The 13,119-nt window shown below is 46.0% G+C and overlaps 1 protein-coding gene across 1 annotated transcript in view; it reads left to right on the forward strand.

Moving 5' to 3' along the window:
• Positions 1–2,791: 2,791 nt before the first annotated feature.
• Positions 2,792–13,119, forward strand: part of FAM171B (family with sequence similarity 171 member B) — a 70,308-nt gene continuing 59,980 nt past the window's right edge. The window contains exon 1 of the mRNA XM_040972144.1: positions 2,792–3,071. Coding sequence (XP_040828078.1) covers positions 2,843–3,071 — 229 coding nt within the window. The 5' untranslated portion in view covers positions 2,792–2,842. The remainder of the gene's footprint in view (positions 3,072–13,119) is intronic.

Raw genomic sequence — 13,119 nt, forward strand, 5'->3', positions numbered from 1 at the left:
GCCGGGATCCCATATGGGCACCTGTTCTAATCCCAGCAGCTCCACTTCCCATCTAGCTCCTTGCTTCTGGCCTGGGAAAGCAGTCGAGGACGGCCCAAAGCCTTGGGACCCTGCACCAATGTGGGAGACCTGGAGGAAGTTCCTGGCTCCTGGCTCCAGATCGGCATAGCACCAGCCGTTGTGCTCACTTGGGGAGTGAATCATTGGATGGAAGATCTTCCTCTCCTCCTCTCTGTATCTCTGACTTTGTAATAAAAATAAAATAAAAATAAATCTTTTTTTAAAAAAAAGAAGTGGAACATTTGGGACATAAACTGGTACCCATATTGGATGCTGACATGGCAGGTGACCACTAAACCTGCTCGGTGACAACGCTGGCCCCAGAGTAATTTTCTATGCTTCAAGATTCTATTTAATTAATTAATTAATAATTCAAATTTCCAGCAAGTTGAAAATATCAAGAGGGATATACACAAGAATGGCGAAGGTTAAAAAAGGACTATGTGTCTTGGGCTTAGGGCCCTGGATAAGCAGATTCAGATTATGACAGGTTAGAGAACAACTTAGAATTTTCTGTGGGTTTCTATCTCCTTTACTCACATGGGTGGTGAGAAAGGCACAGGAACCAGCCACTTGTCCCAAATGATGGTGGGACTGGAGGCAATGTCTGCCTTTGTGTCCTGGCAGTAGTTGCACGCGCGCGCGCACACACACACACACACACACACACACACACACATACACACAGCCTCCAATCTACTTGCACACATGCACGTAGCCTTGTCCTTGTTACTTGTATAGATTTACAGACAAAAGTGGCCCAGAGCCAAACCGTTACCTAGCAGACCTGTGGGCAGCAAGCCAAGCAGGTAGGACTGTCAGCATGCTATCAGTTGCCATTGAGAGACAGAACACAGGGGCAAAGATACCGTTACTGTGCCAAGTTCATCTCCCCCAACAGGGACTCGCGCACTCAGTCCATTGACTGAATCAAATTGAATGGTAAATGAGTGATGGCACAGTCAGATGTCATTTTTGTTACACAATGATACTGGAGACTACAATGGAAGGAGCAGTCCTATCATCAGTTACACTGACAGTGTCTTAGGTGGCTACCTGAGACCTCACGCTGGCAACTTGGATTTCCTTTAGGAATGTTCACGGTGCTCCCACCCCACTGCCCCAGCCAACCGTCTGGGTTGACTGTACCCTTAAATAGCCAGTAACTCAGTTTCCTGTCTCCTTTTCAGTTTCACAGGTCTTGGACATCTTTTAACGAGTTTTTGCAAATGTTTCTATGCTGAGGATATGAAAGCTTTGTTTCTACAGCATCTTCCATATGGATGGCAAAGTGGGTCTTTTAAGATACACAACTGATTGAGAGGCTCCTGAATTTTTTTTTAATTTATATTTTTCATGATACGGTTGCATAAGTTCAGAGATTTCCCCTTCCACAATTACCTCCACTCCCACCATTTGTATCCCCCCCCCTTTAAAAGATTTGATTGGAAAGGCGGATATACAGAGAGGAGGAGAGACAGAGAAGATCTTCCGTCCAATGGTTCACTCCCCAAGTAGCCATAATGGCTGAAGCTGAGCCAGTCCGAAGCCAGGAGCCAGAAGCTCTTCCGGGTCTCCCACGCAGGTGCAGGGTCCCAAGGCTTTGGGCCGTCCTTAACTTCTTTCCCAGGCCACAAGCAGGGAGCTGGATGGGAAGCGGGGCCGCCGGGATTAGAACTGGCGACCATATGGGATCCTGGCACGTGCAAGGCAAGGACTTAAACCACCACCCTTTCGTGCCAGGCCCTGTCCCCACCCTTATTTTTACAACAGTATAGTCCTTCAGCAGTACTCACAAGTCCGTCATTTAAGTGTTTCATGACATTGTAAACATAAACATGGCAGAGTCCAGCATCCTATTGTTTTCATCAACACCTGTAGCTTATATCCCCATTTCCTAGCACAGCATCCTAGCTTATTACAGCAGTTAACATATGTAGAGAGCTGGAAGAGTTCCTGACACCCTCGGTATGGTCTCCCACCCCCGCCCCTTTGTAGAGAGGACTGGCTGCTCCTGTCTACGTGAGGCACTCTTACTCTTCTTTTTAATCTCATCTTTCCCAGCGATTCACAACTTGATTGCATTCACCAGATGGTCAATTTCCCTCAATTCCATGCAATCACGGAACATCGTGCAGCTTCTCCAGTTGCAACCAATCAACCTGGATTAAATCTGCACTCCCTCTCCAGTTGGTGCGGTTTTAGCAGATAAGGACTCTATCTCAGTTATTCCAAGCACCTGACTAAATGCCTGCTGGGACAAAGATCTCAGTACTTAGCGAGGTTTTTAACAAATGGCAAGTGTAAGCCAACTACAGCTAGTCAAGATGCATTGCTGGATGGGATGCAGCAGAGCTTATCTGGTGAGGAGACCCTGGGTTTCTGATATCTTGTTGCCACAGGAAGCGCTGTGATGAGCGTCATCTGTGTGCCTCCTTTTCTACTCGGAGGCCCAGTGGGGAGAATTGTATTCTACTTTCTGTACATTTTCCACTGCGATGGTCGGTGGTGACCACCTGAAGGTCTGCTAGTTAACCGGAGCGGCTCTCGGTACCCGTGCGTTCCGGAGCTGCCCGGCGCCGCCGGCTCGCCCCGCCCCGGCCCGCGCGTCACGTGCGCGTGGGTACCAACTCGCCGCAGCCGCTGCCTCCGCCCGCGCCGCCTCCTCGGCCTCCGCATCGCTGCGAGGCTGTGCGCGCAGACGGCGCGAGGGGGAGCGAGCGAGCGCCCGCCGCCGCCCGGAGCCCCGCAATATGCCGCCGCGGCCCTCTGGCTCTCGGCCATGGCGAGGTTCTGCCGGCGCGTCCCCTGCACCCTGCTCCTCGGCCTGGCCGCGGTGCTGCTGAAGGCCAGGCTGGTGCCCGCGGTCGCCAGAGCCGAACTCAGCCGCTCCGATCTCAGTCTCATCCAGCAGCAGCAGCAGCAGCAGCAGCAGCAGCAGAGGCAGCGGGAGGAGGCAGAGGAGGAGAGGCCAGAGGTGCCAGCGGCATCCTCTACCTTGACTGTTCCAGGTAAGTCTCGGCAGGCGAGCCCTGCCTTTTCATCTGGGGCAGCGGTTTCATCTGGCCTCGCTCGCTTCCGCGTCGTTCCTTAGGTTGCTTTGACCCCTCTTCATCTTTATCCGCATCCCTCCTTCTGCCCCGACTGACCACCCGGCCTTAGGTCCTTTGCTCTGCTGTCGGGAAGCTGTCCTCCGCGGGGGGACGAGTGTTCTGGGAAGCGCCGGCCCTGCAGTGGATTGGAGAGGGGTTGGTAAGAGCCGGGGGTGGGCGACTGCCTCTATAGAGCTTCTCCCTGATTGCTTCCCTTTGCCCCGAAAAAGACAGACTCACAGACGCACTTCTCAAATCTCTGTAGTATTTTGTTCTTTATTCTTGTCGTTTACAAAGAAATCTTGACATCTTAGACACCCATATACCCATTTCACCATTTCTCACTGCCTACTGGATTTAAATTCAGACCCGGAGAAAGAAATCTTTGATTTATTTCTCTCTTTATTCCAGAGAAGCTTTAAGGTATTTTGAATAACAAAAGCGAGGGGGAAAAAAGCGATCCGTAACAAGATGCAGGAGTTTGTAATTGAAGGGGAAAGGAGCGAGGGACAGATGGGGGTAGAGTGTGCTGGGAAGGTGGCCTGTCTCCCGAGAGGGAGAGCGCTTGTTGGAGGCAGAGCTGACAATGTTCAGCTGCGGGTGGAAACCAGTCGCTGGGTTGTAAGTGGCTAAGGGCACCCCACTCTCATCAGGCCTCACTGGTTAGTAGTAGCTGGACAATCTCTTTAAGGAGCGTCTTCCGCCCCTTCCTCAGCACCCTTTTTGCTGTAGATGTTACCTGCTGTTTGGGAAGAAGAAAACAAAACCCAAGAGTTTTTTGGCAATCGAGTTCTGTTTTGCAAAAACAAGGGTGAACTTTATTGTAACGTTAGTTTTTACTTTAAAAGGCCTGCTCAGTAATATTCTGCAAGGTGCTGGAGATTGGGAAAGAGTGGAATCAGCATCTTGTTTTGTATTGCTTGCTCATCATCAAAGAGCAGTGCTCCAGTGTGCCAGCTGCGATTCATGACACAGCCAGGATGATTTAATTTATTAGAGTGCTCTGAGCGTGGGGTGAAATCAGCCAGTGATCAGGAAAGCATGCGTTTCAAATACCGTCTCAAACCAATTAATAGCACAAGTACGGCTAAAAGTCCTGAAAGGTATGAAGTGTGTGCTGGTTTTTCTACACGGCTTTTAATACAGCAGCATGATTCGGATGAGGCTATGGTTTGGACATGCTCTTCACTGAATTTAAGGAACCTACAGCTCGAGTGATTGTGTTCGGCTACACAACTGATGCCTGGCAGAGTATTGTTGGATTGTCTTGCAATACATGTTCAGTTTAGCTTTCAGAAATCTTAAATGGGTTTTCACTACTAAGATTTATGTGTTGTAATAAGGATTGTAACTTCAGTGATATTAGCCCTTTTGCATTTGCATTTAGTGTTTTCTGAGACTTGTGAAGGAATACTTTAGAAAGTATGATTATTTTGGCAATTGGAAGTTTTTTTTATTAACCTGTTAGAGTAATGACACGAAGGTACTACAGATGGTCAAACTAGACCCTGAAAAGCATCAAGATTCTTGCTTACTAAATCTAGTTTCTCAAGCCAGTGACAAACAGGAGGGTAATTCAGTTGACTTATATTTTAATTATTGAAATATTCACTCATATAATGAAATTAGAGTAAACAATGCAAGTTAAAACTTATCCCTGGATGCATTGTCATCCTGTAAGATTGAACTGGTCTTTCTGTTTCATCCCTTTGTTCTACTACTGGTTTCTCGCCCAGCTAGCAATCTGTAAACCACACATTATACAGCGTCATTTTCTGCTCTATCCTCCAGTGGCTCCCCATCTCTCACACTGGATGCTGCACCCTGAAAATGAGTGTATAAGTCATTTGTATCGCACCTCTCCCTTCCATCTTCTGTAGCCCTTGCCCTAACTTACTGCAGCTGCTCTGCCGTCAGATACAGGACCATTGCACTTGCCACTTTTGTGGCTGGAATTCTGAAACTCCACACTCTTCAGGCTTGTTGACAGAGTGAATGAGGGACTTTCTCTGACCAAGTGTATTACATAGTAGTCTCTATATAGGTCTCCATTTCTCCCAGTTTATACTCCTCCAAGCTACTTCTTAACTTCAACCCTTTGGATAAGCCTGTCTCCTTGTACTGAACTGTAAGCTCTCAGTGGGCACAGATGTGGTTTGCTCCCTGCCTTTTCTCTTAACCACTACAAGAACATCTGGTATAAGTGGGCACGCAACCATTTACTGGATGGTTGAATGAATGAGTGCATGATGGAGTATGCTAGTACCAAAGATCGCTTTCTGGGCATTTATTGCTTAGTATCTTCTCATTTTTTTTTCCTTGGAATTTAGCAGGAAATGTACACAAATAGATGTTAGTAGAAAGATTTCTACGTACAGACTTGGAATTTGTACATTTTGGAGCTTTTACTTAATTTCAGTGTTTATCTTATGTTGACTCTAGACAATAGGCTGTTACCAATATTTGAGTTCGCTACTAGATTCTATCAAGACAGTCTTGACCTGACTGCATTTACCATCATTTTCTGAACTTGAGAGAGTATTTTAAATTGCTGAGAAATCAGACGTTTAAAAGCTTTGAAGAATATATTTTTTTAAAAAATCAAGATTCCAGAAAACACATTTTCATTTTTTAAATTAGCATATAAGAAACACTGGTTTGGAGAATAGGCAGAACAAAGGCTAAGGTTTGGCTCTGTCAAGAAAATTGTTTTCCCCAGTGGATAGAGTTGTAATTTCTCCATCTGTAGCAGTATTTGCTTGTAGCAAATACTCGAGGGTCCAGAGGGGAATTGATTTGGGATCTGGTGGTTGTTGAGACAACCATATCATGTTTTCCCCCATGATTCCTTAGATAGGAGTTATGCTGGGGTGGGGATGAGGGGAGCTGGAGAAGATAATGAGCCCACTTAAAATTCACCATGTGGAGCACAGTCATGGGATTTCTGTGGCTGTTTAGAAACTTCTTTTGCATAGAGAAAGCTTACTGGTATATTTTAGTGACACGTATTGCTCAGCTTATCTTGGAAAATGTCACCTATATGGAAAGTGAGCACAATACGTAACAGCAACCTGTGCTCCTCACCCAGCTGGAAATACAACCCCAATTCTGCCATTATTCTCCATAGTTCTGTACTACATGGAATATTGTTGTTACAGTTGTGATTCTGAGGTGAACTTTACAGGATGTGGAATTTGTGGACCTTAACCACACTGTTTTGACAAATGTGTACGTTGGTGAAGCTGCCCCCCTGTATCAAGATTCAGCACATTCAAAGCTCTTCATTTCCCTCACTCCACTCTCTCAGGCAGCTGTCCCTCAGCTGGAGAGCGCTGCCTTTCTGATAGCTTTCATTATGAATTGACTTCGCATTTTCTGGAACTTCACAAAACGGAATTCTGTAGTATGTACTTTTGTGTCTGGCTTCTTTATCTCAGAATAATTTCCAGAATTTCACTCATGTTATGGCATGCTTGGTTTGTTCTGTTTTAGTAGACTTGTATGAATTATTACATTTAAGCTTATTGCTTCTCCTGTTAGTATATGGGTTGTTTCTAGTTTTAGTTACAGTAAACAAGGCTGTTGCATTCTTGATGTTTGTGTGGACATGCTTTCTTATGTCTCGGATAAAGAACTGAAAAGTGAGGTATCTGGGCCAAAAGATACAGTGTAAAACCAAACCAAACCAAAGTGATTCATTTCTTTGGAAGAATTAGAGAGGGGCAGGATGAGGAAGAGATTGATTCCATCCATCCACTAACTCAATACCCCGGTGGCTGCACAGCCAGGCTGAAGCCAAAATTTTTATCCAGGTTTCCCATATAAGTGATAGGGGTCCAGACACTTGAGCCAAAGGCTGCTGATTTTCTAGTTTTAATAGCAGAGAGCTGGGTTGGAAGTGCATCACCCAGGATGTGAAATGATGCCTTTTTGATTTGCTGGTGTTTCAGGGGATAGCTTTACCTTCTATGCCACAAGATCAGCCTCAACTTATACTTTTAAAAAAAATATTTATTTTTATTTGAAAGGGAGACTAACAGAAAGAAGGAGAGAGAGGGAGAGAAGATTTTCCATTCACTGGTTCATTCCCAGTGGTTGCAACAGCTACTTTCCCAGGCCATGTGAGAGCTGGATTGGAAGTAGAGCAGCTGGAACATGAACTGACACCCATAGGGATAATGTCACCACATGATGGAGGATTAGCCTGTTGAGCCATGGTGCGAGCCCCAAATTATACTTTTGAAATGAATAAAAATGTTATTTTTTTCCACATTCTTTGTTGTTGATGCCTACTTTGCTTAAAGTTAATTAAAATTATTAGAGTTGATAGAGTATTACTACTATATGCTTCCAAATTAACTTGATTTAAAATTATTTAAAAAATTTTTATTTTGGTAATCTTACATAGTTGATTAGGGCACAAAGGGTCAATGGTTACAGGAAAGTGGGTAAGACCCTAGTTTCCATATTAATATCATTTCCTTTTTTTCTGTATCTGGGGTCAGGGGAGAAATAAAGGGAGAAGCCCTGCCCAGCCTCCCACCCATCCCAGGTCCTCAATGTGGGGCATGCTCTGAGGGTCTTGCTCAAACAGTTTTGATAATTCAACAGTTCTGAACTGCTGCCAATCTCATCCATTTCAATCTCAATGTACTCTATTCAGAATCCACTGGCTGTCTCTTCATGGTTGGGGTTCTGAGTTCAGCAGTTCAGTTAGAGGGATCTCGAAAGAAACTTCTTCTGAGGTGATCCCAGAGCTGAATCTTGTGTGTGCTTGCCAGTACAGGGTCTGGCACAGTCTGTCGCCCCACTCAGCTTATGCATATGCTGGTGGTTGCAATTGCTGGGTCAGTTCTGTTTCCAGCCCTGTCTTCCATGCGAACCGATGGTGTTACAGCCCAGCCCGATCCTGCCCACTTCATACTTGGCCCTCATGCAAACCAGTGTGAGCTGCAGCCTAGTTGGGGCAACTCTGCATAACCCCCACCAGGCCTGCCCCCTACCTTGGTTCCCATGCATGCCAGTATGTACCGCAGACTTGTTTAGTCTGTCTCACATCCCATTTAACTCTCATACGTGTCAATGGGCATTAAATTAAACTTATTTTAAAAATTTAATGCATGTACGCAATGCAAAGGTGAGGTTGCCTGTACTGGAAGTGATCGCAGCGCCCAACCAGCAAGCATGAGAACAAGGAAGGGAGGAGGCAGAGCTGGCAGGGGAATAAGGGGTGGTTCCTTTGCTGGACAGCTAATCCCACTGGAGAGCATGGGCTGGGATGGTGGCAGACCAAGCAGGGCTACGGCACCTGTGCGCCTCCTGTGGACTAGATCAGGGAAAAACCAGGCTGGGCTGATTATTGCTACTGGTGCAAACAAAATTAAAGTGGGTGAGGGTTGTTTGGGCTTAGCCACAGCATCAGCTGGCAGAAGCTGGCACTGGGGGCTAGTTCTGTCAGGTCAAACCACAGAACTATCTGGAGAGTACATAATCTGGGAGTGGGAGAGGCCTGGGAGGGAAATAGTGGGCTCATCCCTCTTGGGTTACCACTTCCATGGGAGTGCACGAAAACTAGGACAGTGGCTGGGGAGGGTGGGAAATTGGGTGGGCCTTCTCCCTTAATACCCACCTTTAAACATGAAGGAAACAATATGAAAATTAAAAAAATAAATAAATTTTTAAACTTTGCATAGAAAAACATTCAAAAACAATTTAATGCATGATGATTTCATGTTGTAACTAGTGGAACACTTTAGCTACATTAACGTATCCATTCTCTCATTAGTTACCTTTTTTCCACTGAAGAGCACCAGAGTCTGTTATATTTGCAGATATCTTGTACATTTTAACTATGTTACCACTGTAGTCCTCAGCCTCTCTGACCTATAGCAGTTTCCTCCAGCCTCTGGCAAACACTATGATATTCTCTGCTTAAAATCTGTCATCCATAAGGAATGTTATTTATTTGTCTAAGAAATTTGCAAATTAATAGGAAGAATGTGATTAGAAACTAACTGTTCTAATGGTATTCCGGCTTTAGCATGGTATTCCCAGATGGGATAATTATGATTTCTTTCCAGGATTTTAATAGCTTCAAAGGAGCTATTTCTTGGTGTTGATTACAGGTTGCAAAGCACATGTGTTCGCGTGGAATTTGAATCTAGTTTGTTTTACTGGTGGTTTTACAGTGTTCTTAATGTTACTCAACAGAAACTGTACCAAATATTTTTTTGAAGAAAAACTATCCCAAGTGTATAAATATTTAACTTGATTTTTTTCCAAAGGTCTGTGTGACTAGGTTAGCTCAAGTTTTGTTGCCATTAATTTACTTGGCTTAGTGTAATGTTTCTTAATTTCCTTTTGTCCAAGTTACCTTAGGTAGGACATGGATACACTGTTTTCCACTTGTTATTGGAAAGCTGTGTGCTCTGGGATACCTGTATGGAAGATTCTGAAGCTGAGGAAGCGAAGCGTTGTAGTGATATAGGCTTAAGGAAATAACTGTGCCTTGAAGGTTCTCTTTGGAGATGCTGCCTTGCCTTCTCCCCCCCCCCCCCCGCCCCACCTTTTTTTTTTTTTTTTTGTAAACAAAATATGCTAAAGGGTGAGGGATACAGAACGAGAGACAGATAGAGATCTGCATATTTACTCCCAGATGTCAGTGACAACAAGTCTACCTAGACTCATGTCAGAAGCTTGAAACTGCATCTGGTCTCCCAGGGGAGTGGCAAGAACCCATTTGAGTTGAACCCATTGAACCACTATCTGCTTCATTACCATAAGTGTATTAGTAAAAAGTGGAACTTGGACTTGCATCCGGACACTCTGATATTGGATATGAGTATCCCAAGCAATGTCTTAACTGCCCCACCAGACTTCCACCCCTGGAGATACCAGTTTAATTGGCCTTCTGTGTTGTAAACAGAGTCTACATGTTCAAGATAACATAGGATTCTGTGTCTTTTAAATTCCTTTGTGAATGTTATTGTCATGGCAATTAGGCCATGTTGTTAAAAACTCATTTGTGGGTCCCAGCCCAGGCTAATCCCACACTTCATAGCACCAGCATCTTATACAGGTGCTGGTTTATGTCCCAGCTGCTGTACTTTATATATGATTTTTTCTGCTTCACTTTTGATCCATCTCCCTGCTTATGACCTGGGAAAGCAGCAAAGGATGGCCCAATTTCTTGGGACCCTGAAAGCACATGGGAGAACTGGAGGAGCTTCCTTGCTTCGAGCTTTGAATCAGCTCAGCTCTGGCCATAGTGGCCGCTTGGGGAGTGAACCAACAGATGGAAAACCTCTATCTCTTCCTTTCTCTTTCTCTGAAAAATCTGTCTTTTGGATAAAAATATATCCATCTTAAAAAAAACAAACCCTTGTTGCTACAGTCTGTGTCAATAAAGACCAGGTTCATTTGGCTCTAAGGTGAATAAATAACCTTGAATGTCATTTCATGTTGGTAGTAGGTGTTAAGGAAATAAATGACAGTCACTTGCCATCATTACTAATGTGTTAGGTGCACTCAGAAAACCAAGACCACAGTATTCTGGGGATGTATTGTGACTCTTGAAACCTTTTTTTTTTTCTTTGATGTTTACATAGTTGATTAGGGTGGGAAAGATCAAGGGTTAGGAGAAAGTGGGTGAGAGGATTGTTTTTAAATTTTCCTTTTCTTCCTGTATCTGGAGGAGATAAGGGGAGAAACCACACCAGGTTTCTTAATCAGCCCACTACCCAGGGATGGGGAATGGCCAACTGATACCAGCCCAGGTTCCCTGATGTGGAGCATGGTTTGACTATTTTGCTTAAGTGGTTTTGATAGTTCTGAAATGCTATCAATCCTGCCAATGTCCATTTGCTGACAGAGTTGAATTTAAAGTCTCCATTTGCCCAGATATTTGCAGTCATCCCTTGGTTGGTGTAGTTGTCCAATTTGTTCTGACCTCCTTCCTGTGCTGTGGTATCAGATGTCCTCTGTAGGCCCTAATGGGCTGCCATATCCTCCATTTACATCAGGTTCTGCCATCCAGTGCTCTGTCTTTTCCATTGAGGAGGGACAGTTCTGACACATGTGCTCTACCAATCCAGGACATGAGCCCTCAGATCCCCATATGCGTCCACCTATTTCATCCTGCCCGGCCCGGAGCTCTAGGGTTCTGGTTCTTTGAGTCGCTGCTTAGTTAGCGCCAGGTTGAACCCATTGTTCTAGGACATGAAGCATTGGCCAAGATTCCCAATGACAGTAACTCTTCCTTTGTAAAACTTGTAATCACTGAACAATGCTGACCACCAAATTCCAGTCCATGCAAAAGCTATGGCTCGGGGCTTGTCCTGCAGATTTATATCATGTTACCTGACATGATGATGGATCAGGAGACACGTCACATTAGGCAGGGCCATGACATTAACTAGCACTCGAGAAAACCATATCTGGAGGTAGATTCAGTGGGGTGTATATGTGGGCCAAACCCTGTGAAAATTCTAGGCCCACTGGTTATCTCAAGAGTTGGGGTGGTGATGGACTAAGCTAGTTGTGACCAAGGAGCCTGCCATCAATCACAGGTAAAGGAACCCACAACAGTATGGACTGGTCAAGGCAGCAGCACCCGAATGTGCATCCTGAATAGGGTGTGGGGTGGGCCGGGCTGCAACTTTCACCAGCTCATATAAGACTAAATGGAAGGCCAGATTGCTCCAGGCACTGGCCTAAAAGCCAATGGCATGTATGAGAACTGGGTCTGGGAGTGGATCAAGTAGAAGAACTTGGGAAACTCCCCTGGAGAGTCATAGCTCCTGCTGGTGAGCATGTGATCCAGACCTGGGGGTCAGACAAGCTGGGCAAAGCAGCTCCAAAGGCTGGTCAGTGTGTGAATTGGTAATGGAATGGGGTGTACCAGGCAGGACTGAGCAAACATTAGCCCACAAGCAAAACAAAAGACCAGGATGGAGCACAGGTAATGTTGAGCTAGGCTCTTGCACCTACTGGTCTGTGTGAGTCAAGGACACTAAGTCACAGTGTCTAAGGCAGAGGTCGGGACAAGTGAGGGGCTGTGCCAAGCTGAATCAGAGCAACCACTGGCATGCATGTGATCTAAGGCTGGGAACAGGCCCGGTTGGGGAGCTAAGGGGACAGCCCTAGCTGGGTTGAGGTTCCCACTAAGGGGCGTGTGACCTGGAATGGGGACTGCGTTCTGATTGGGAAATGGTTGTAGTCTCCCTTGGCACAAGTGTGGACTGGGACTGGATACACCAAGTCAGGCCAGACTCCAACACCGCCTGGTGTCCTGGAGGACCAGGGTAGATGTGGGACGGACTAGGCAAGGTCTCAACCCCCTACTGAGACATGAGTGTGCCATATATGGGTATGGATGAGCCATGGCTGGGCTGAAACATCCAACAGAAGAACCAGTTTGGTTGAAGGCCAGTCAGGAAAAGCCACTGTTCCTGCTAGGGCAGGAGGTGGACTGAGTAGGGCTGGCTCATGGACCCACTGGTAAGCATGAAACCTGATATTGGGAGGTGTTCTGCTGGAGGAGCCTGGGCAACTGCTCTAGCAGGACACAGACCCGGCAGGTAAGCGTAAGAAATATGATAGGAAACAGCCCAGAAGAGGCCATGGAAAGTTTCCCACTCTCATACATTTGGCATGGGTCGGGGAAGACCAGGCTGAATCTGTCCACATCATCCACTGGCAAATCCAGGCACCAGAACACAGTGAGGGTTGAGTCAGGTTCGGTCGCAACAAAGACTAGTGCACAATATGGAATGCCAAGGTGAGGTTGCCTATACCGGAAGGGACCGCAGTGCCCAACCAGCAAGCGTGAGAACAAGGGGGCAGAGCCGGCAGGGGAATAAGGGGTGGTTCCTTTGCTGGACAGCTACCCCTGCTGGAGAGCATGGGCTGGGCTGGGGGCAGACCAGACTAGGCAGGGGTACAACATTTGTACGCCTCATGTGGCCCA

This window comes from Ochotona curzoniae, unplaced genomic scaffold (assembly GCF_017591425.1).
Source record: "Ochotona curzoniae isolate NIBS_2020 unplaced genomic scaffold, NIBS_Ocur_1.0 contig_2210, whole genome shotgun sequence".
In the NCBI taxonomy this organism is placed as follows: Eukaryota; Metazoa; Chordata; class Mammalia; order Lagomorpha; family Ochotonidae; genus Ochotona; species Ochotona curzoniae.